Source organism: Betta splendens, chromosome 21 (genome assembly GCF_900634795.4).
Source record: "Betta splendens chromosome 21, fBetSpl5.4, whole genome shotgun sequence".
In the NCBI taxonomy this organism is placed as follows: domain Eukaryota; kingdom Metazoa; phylum Chordata; class Actinopteri; order Anabantiformes; family Osphronemidae; genus Betta; species Betta splendens.
In genome coordinates, this window is record NC_040899.1 from 1,629,227 (window position 1) to 1,636,726 (window position 7,500).

General features: G+C 51.2%; 1 protein-coding gene across 6 annotated transcripts in view; it reads left to right on the forward strand.

Moving 5' to 3' along the window:
• The first annotated feature begins 307 nt into the window (after nt 1–307).
• ndp (norrin cystine knot growth factor NDP) overlaps nt 308–7,500 on the forward strand; it is a 13,855-nt gene continuing 6,662 nt past the window's right edge. The window contains exons 1-5 of one of the 6 annotated variants that reach the window (XM_029135745.3): nt 308–3,727; nt 3,840–3,946; nt 4,077–4,193; nt 4,285–4,394; nt 4,626–4,689. In XM_029135745.3, coding sequence (XP_028991578.1) covers nt 4,303–4,394; nt 4,626–4,689 — 156 coding nt within the window. In that variant the 5' untranslated portion in view covers nt 308–3,727; nt 3,840–3,946; nt 4,077–4,193; nt 4,285–4,302. Of the gene's footprint in view, nt 3,728–3,839; nt 3,947–4,030; nt 4,194–4,276; nt 4,395–4,625; nt 5,340–7,500 lie in introns of those variants that run through there. The other 5 variants (XM_029135746.3, XM_029135747.3, XM_041068683.2 and 2 more) reach the window with 5 other exon arrangements.

The window sequence follows — 7,500 nt, forward strand, 5'->3', positions numbered from 1 at the left end:
CAAGATAAAGCAAATAGTAGAATCAAAGTTGGAGCCGAAAATAATTCAACGACAAACACAAGAGCAAGTGATGGTAGTCGAGTTGTGTGGGCACCGTTTGCAGGGTGTTTGTGTTCACCTCCAGTTTGATGTGAACGCTCGATTTCGAAGCTGGTTAAGTTGCAGCAAAACACATCAATATTCAGCGCCGGCTGGACGGCGTATTCAAACATTAAACCCAAACAACAGCAAGTAGACGCCCAGACGGAGGTGAAGCCACCGGGCTGAGAAGCAGGACCACTGTGCGTCATGTGTGGATGAGGCTCAGAATGATACTGCACGCAAGATTTAAATACAATATTGTTCTTTGACAATGCTGGTCAACACAAGCCAGTGGTCCAGGCGAACGCTGTGAGAGCACAGATGCTTTTTGATGTTGATGTGGCTGCTGTGAATCCTGCTGGGATGTGACACGAGGCGTTGAAGCGGAGCCACATTCAGCTCTGGCCAGCGAGCACTCACACGTTTCAGGATATTACAGCTAAGCTGATAAGGAGAAGATTTGTCCTGGAATGAAAGACGTGCTGTGTGGCGCCGGATCGCTCGCTAACACCTCAGATTTAAGTTTTAGTACTCACACAGGACGACCAAATAAAACAAGCCTCTTCAATACGCATGGAGTTTCTTCACTTTATTCCTGTTGCCTTGGTGGCATTTCTGAGGCTATACTAGCAGTCACCTTATATTAGGACTCTTATCCTGTTCAAAGGGTCCCTCCCTCCTTCCTCATGCCCCTTCAGACTGAGCACAGAAACCCTGCATGACATCAGCCCAGCCATTATGGGGTCCCGCCGTCTGCTTTCACACACTAAAATCAGCAACGTCAGCAGCAACGGCAGACCGAGACCCTGGGCACACTGAGACATCAGCCTTCTGACAGAGGGAGAACTTCCACCCCCTCCTCCCTCTTCATCTTCCTCCTCTTCGCTTCCTTTCTGTCTCTGTTTGCACCCTCCCATCACATCATCTTCCCGTCGAGCTTGATGGCACAGCAACTAACAGCAACTAATGAAATGCACACACACACATGAAACAGTCTGGTTTAAACTGTGGACTGGAGGCCATGTGCTTCACACCTTCATGAAGGTCATCCACGTCATTGGTGCTGATGTTTTGTGTGAAACCTACGACCCGGCGGTGCTGCACCGTCGCTGGGTGTGGTTCTGGCCTCCCTCTAGTTTTCAGTGCCAAGTTCAGACGGTGCTGGTGTGACTCAGTGATGTACAGTAAAGAGCTCAGAGGAACAGTGGAATCAGGTCTATCAGTCCTTGCATGCACACACAATACTTTATGGGATCAGTTCATCATTGTTCCTGTCTGTTTTATGGGATTTGCTGACAGTAAGAACATGACTAGACGTCTCCTCTGGGTTTTTCTCCAGTGATACTGAGAGACGCTTTTGCCTGCTTCATTCTCAGTCTGATTTCCTGCAGCACTAGAGCCAAGTCTCATGAGTGACACAGCATGTTTTGTGTTTGCATAATTTTCCCATTACTGAGCTTATTAGGCCACATATGATGCATGTATCAAAGGTCAGAGGCACCTGTAGCATCTCCAAACCTGCAAACACTGACAAACTGAAGTGAACGTAAATCACGCTCGCTGATGGAGTTTCCTTTCTGCGTGTGGCGTTTAATGGGTTGTTGTCTTTCAGCCTTTAGCACAACATAGAGACTTTGCTCTGTGTTCATTACACCCACTGCTGAACTGCCCAGGTCCACTGTGCTGTAACAGCTTGATGTGTATGTTAGCGCTTGCATGCGTGACGGCCTCATGTTTGTCTGATGGCATCATGGCTAATCTATGAAGCCTAAACAGTTATCTGAGAACAAGAAGGGAAATGTCTCTGTTTATTGGCTGCAGGCCTGAACCTGGAAGCACAAATGCACACACACACACACACACACACACACACACACACACACACACACACACACACACACACACACACACACACACACACACACACACACACACACACAAACGCACATCACAGAGCACCTGCGTTCTGGATGTTGTTTTTCTCAGAACTCTTTCCCCAGAGCAGCGGTTTTTGGCCCTGGACCTTCGTCTGAATAATCTCCTAGTAACTGATACCACAGCGTCTTCCCATCTTTTATTTAGGTATTTCACCAGCATTTTTAAACAGTTTAACACCATGACTTTGAATTGATTCTGAGTATATTAGTCTGTGTTTCCACTTCCACAAGGCTAAGAGTCGTAGCAGAGCTGTGAGGCTGCTGTGAGATGCTGATGTTTAGCAGCTGTAATGTTTATCAGGGAGTTGTGCATGTGAGCATGGACTTATTATTATTGTGTGTACTGCATCCCAGCAGAGCTTCAGGAGGGTGTGGATGGGTGCACTGAGCCTTCCGTGACAGCCCTCATTGCGGCCATTCCTCTGACTGTGGCACCGGTGCAGGGCGGAGGAACGGAGGCTCAGGCAGCCGCCGCCCGCTGCACGTGGGGGGTCACTGCTCCTTTGAGTCCACACCCAGGGCAGCGCTTCCCGGTCCTCATGTAGTATTGCAGGTGGCGACAGTGTGGTCTGCACTGACTCCGTCCTCGTCTTGTGTTTTCCTTATTCCTGTACTAGACATGATCTTGCACTGGCGTCTCTCTGAACGCCAGACCTGGTTCAGTCATCATACATCAGTTATCTTTGGCAGCTGCTGCCACTTTATTTTACCTGGTTTAAAAAAGGACAAAGTTATTCTACACCTGTTGTAAATTGCAACTATGGGACTATTTTGGATTGGCCTCGGGCTCCCAGTGGAGACCATTTCTGAGGCAAACATGTTTTTTTGTTGCACACTGGTCCACATAAATCTCCCAGAATTGCAGCTCCTTCCATTTTTCTCTGTGGCTGAAAGCACGGCTGGAAATCAATCTTCCAAATGAAGACTGAGTAGCGTGTGCTCCACCGCTCAGTGCACAGCTTTGTGTCTCTCACACATACTGTAATGCACTGTGAGAAACAACAGAGACATTTTAGAAAATGGAGTTTTTTTATTACTGGTGCATCAGCATCATCATCATCATCACCACCACATTCTCTTAGCGCAGGATGAAGATCAGGTGGGACTGAGCTGTTATGTGACCCTGCCCTGCTAATCCTGCTCTGATGAGCGGGTGGCTCATGTCAGGTCCAGTCGCGTCCCTGCAGCAGCCTGTTGGACGGCCTACAGCCAAGGCGGGACTGGATCAGCGCCGGGAGAAGCGGCGCAGCCTGACCTGCAGCCCAATCACTGGCGTGAACGGCCGCAGGGCCAGCTCCAAAACGCTAAATGGGCAGTGATGCATCACTAAGACGGACTTGAAGCTTAAACAAATCTGCTTAAACAGTGGAGGAGAGTTTATTATGTGAAGAAACAAGTGAGCTGTCAGCAGCTGTCAGTGAGGGGCAGCGCTGCCATCCATTACTTCCCCCAGAAGGTGTCGAGGCCGCTCTCTGGCTCGCTGTCATTTCAGTGTGTCCCGTCCTTTTACTCAATAAATCTTCTGTCGTCTGGCTCGTTCCTCCGCCCTCTGCTTCTCACCCCACCTTCTTCCCTGTGCATCTGGGATTCACATTTGGCTGCAGCCAACATTTTCTTAATGCAATATTAGGACGCACTATGTGAAGCCATTTACTCCCTGTCACCACCTCTCATGTGAACACAAGCAGAGGCGGCCACATATGGCCCAGGTGAGTTATGAGCATTTCATTCCACGCTGTTTCACAGCGGTGATCATTTACAAGGTCTGAACGTGCAATCCAAATACAAACCCTGCTGCTCCCGCTCCCTCTTTGTCTCCAGGAGCGACGTCTTCTGCTGCCGGCTGTAAATCGCCTCTGTCCAAAGTGTGTGTGTGCATGTGAGGGAACAGAAGGTGAGAAATTTGGGGGTCAGCCGAGGTCTTTCAGGTAATTGTGCTTCTTAAACTCTTGACCCGCTAAGCCCTACTTAGTGTGGTTCTACTTGCTCCCCTTATTGCCCCTGCATACCAGGACGCGTGCTGCACTGAGTCCGTGAACATGTGCTGTTTGACCATAGCTTCTCCCTTGGACGCTCCATGATGCGGCTGCAGCGCCACCTCCGTCAGGGAGCTGCCTTCTTTCTGCTGGTGTCCCCTCAGTGAACTGAACCAGCAGAGCTGGAAACGTTCCAGAGGTGAGAGAGAACGGCCTGATGGAACGTGGCAGCGCTCGTGCGCGAGGCCTCAGAGGACGTGCGACCACGTGTGTCCCCTTTGTGTGTTCAGGTTGAGCCCTGTGAGCTGATGGATGAGGCCCTTACGCTTTATACCTCCTCTCTTCTGGGCTCCGTTGCTGTTGTTTTCATCATTTCCAAACACAGGCTGCGCACCTTCATGTAATTGTTTACAGATGAAGACAAATAATCCAAAATGAAATGTCCACCAGATGATTCAGACCCACAATAATACACAGGACCCAGAGGGTCCTGTGTATTATTAAAAACTGTGATTAATGACGTGATCTTAGATTTTAATTCGCTTACAGAGATTGGAAATGTTCAAACATTTGCAGAACTTTCATGCTGAGTGAAGCTTAACATGCTTTTTATTATTGTGTCTGGCTGCAGGTGGAGGTTATGGAGACGGGTCACAACCCCAACCACCTACCACAATGGGATTCCACACTATAAGGCGGGTTATTTACCACGTCAGCCATCCCACCTGCACACCCCACCCTCACCTTATGGTGGGAGAGAATGTGTGAAGAGCCAAGCCACTGGGGCCAGTTGTTGTTAAATAAACCAAATGCTTAGGGTTTTATAACCCTGACCTCGTAAAACTGGCTGCAGCTTTTGGTCAGCTCTCTCCTGATGGGGCGAACAGAGCCGTCCGGGGCTGGAATTCCCATTTGCTGCTGTGGAGCGTGTCGTTGCGTCAGCTGGTGTGTGTGTGTGTGTGTGTGTGTGTGTGTGTGTGTGTGTGTTTGTGTGTGTGTGTGTGAGAGAGAAAGAGAGAGAGCAAAAGAAAGGGCGTATAATATACGACTGCTGTGTCACGATCCACATGTGATGAGTGTCTTCACAGGCAGAGCATCCAGACTGCTGCTCCGTTTTCCCTGTTCAAGGAACAGAGAGAGAGTGACTGTGGGACAGAGGAGAGAGCGAGAGAGAGAGAGAGAGAGAGAGAGAGAGAGACAGAAGGACAGAGGGAGGAGAGAATAGCGCTCAGACAATCAGTGAGTGTGAGAGAGGGAGGTAGAAACAGGAGAGAGGAGCTGGAAACAATAGTTGACACACAGGATCCCAGCCTCCGTCTGGAAACCTCAGCTTCTGCTGCTGAAGGTAAGAAAGCAGCAACACACACACCAATGATGGCTTAGAGAAAATAAGATAGAAAATGTGGACTTTGAGCAGCAGTCTGTTTTGTGATGTGATGTGACATGAGCCGTATTAAACTTCATCCCTGGGCTCAGGTGCACGTTCCTCTTTTATTGCAGGTATTTTCAGCTCTGCGTGACTGCATGTGTTTGTGATGCTGACCCAGTGTGACATGGTGTGTAATCGGAGGAAACATGTTTGTGTGGGCACCAGTGGATTTGTTAATCAGGCTCTGACAGTGTGTGTGTGTGTGTGTGTGTGTGTGTGTGTGTGTGTGTGTGTGTGTGTGTGTGGTGTGCGTTTGTGTGTGCGTGTGTGCGTGTGTGGTGTGTGCGTGTGTGCGTGTGTGCGTGTGCGTGTGTGCGTTGTGTGCTGGTGTGTGTGTTTGTGTGTGTGGTGTGAGTTTAATCACAGTGTGGTCGTGTTTGGATAGTTAATGTTGTTTACAGTGATGCGTTTATGTCCATGACTGTGTGATTGCCTTGGCCTGTTCTTGGAGCCCATGCTTCTGGCGTACGTGAGGATGATGTTGTACAGTCAATAAGGACTCTGTGGTAGGTAGAAGCATAGATTAAAGCCATCACTTCGAGGTTGTCCGTGAGTGAGAGTGAAGGAAGAACCGGTGTTTAAAAGAACATTGAACAGTTACTAATGAAAGGGGGGGCATGAAGAGTACGGTAGAGTGAAGCCCGGAGAGATAGCGAGGAGAAGAGGAGAACCAGATACCGATAAGACAGAGACGAGAGTATAGAGACAGGAGACGAGAGAGTGAGAGAGAGAGACAGAGAGAGAGAGAGAGAGGGAGTGGAGGAGATGAGAGTGACAGGGAGGAAAAGGAGAGGCCTCCAGACTTCCCTCCTGCCTTCTACTGACCCCAGATCAGAAAGGGTCAATGCAGCGAGGAGACGTCTGCATCCTCCAAGCACGACTCAGCTCTGACCGAGCAGGTGTGATTGACGGCCCGTTGGTCCGGTCCATGGTCTCGTGTTCCGCACTGGACGCACGCACGGAGGCTGAGGAGATGCTGAATGCGGCTCTGACTGCTGAGCGTGCGACGTGGGCTGTGGTGAAGCAGAGCGTCAGGATGAGGATGGAGCCTGTGCTCTGTCTGCTGCTGTCTGCTTCTGAGCAGCTCCAGCCCACGGTCCTGTCCGTTCCTCTGTGTGTCCGGCGCTTCTCAGAGAGCTAAATTGCAACGCTAACGCGAGCTTAGCCGCGGCTCCGGTGGCTGTCTGTCATTGGCTGCAAGCTGCTCACAAATCCACAGTGTTTGTCTTATCTTTACTGGGGGTATATTTAGTGAGGAGCTTAGCTTTTAGGAGGCCGGCGCGTGGGGGGGGGGTCTGGCGTCAGTAGACGGGTGGGGAGCTTGGCACTCTGCATGCCACATACTGTGGCTGTGGGTGGAGGAGCGGTCTGTGGGTCCATGCCCCCCCCCCCCACTCAGGAATCTGCCCTTTAGTTTATTAAAAGCTGCTGAAACAATGGATGGAGGGGGGGGGGCATGACCTAAACTCTGGGCAGGGAGCAGCAGGGCCCGTCGGGGCAGAGGTCCGGTCCACGGCGCCGTGGGGTCTCGGCCCGTGTCACATCCCCTGATGTCCGTGAGCGGAACCAGCGGAACCAGCACCGCGCCGTCTGTGTTCTGTACGTGAGAGGCAGAAGTGAGCTGGGCCGGGTTGTTCACACACGCTCCCCGCTGCTACCAACAGAATCCACATGTGGACTCGTGGCACGCAGCACGCGGGCCGAGCAGCCGGGCTCCGGCGCCGCGTACGTTTTACGGCTCAGCTCCGCGTAGAGGACGCTGGCTCTGCGCCGTGGGTTCCTGCGACGCTGCAGCTTCATTCGTGCAGGTGTCCAGAGGGTGAGCGAGCGGCGGCGCCGGTCTGGGCCCGCTCGCCTCCGTGCTCCGGGCCAGACTACTTGTTTTGGACGCGGTTCCAGCTCAGAAAAGCTGGTTCCCAGCGTCTCCTCTTCTTTCTGGTTACGACACCATGTCTCTTTAGCCACTTGAAGCTGAAACAGCGCCGTCTCTGTTTTCAACCTTTTTACCACATGTTCCGTTCATCCCGCTCTGATGCAGGCGCTCGAAGTCTGTCTGAAGACATCAGATCAGAAATCC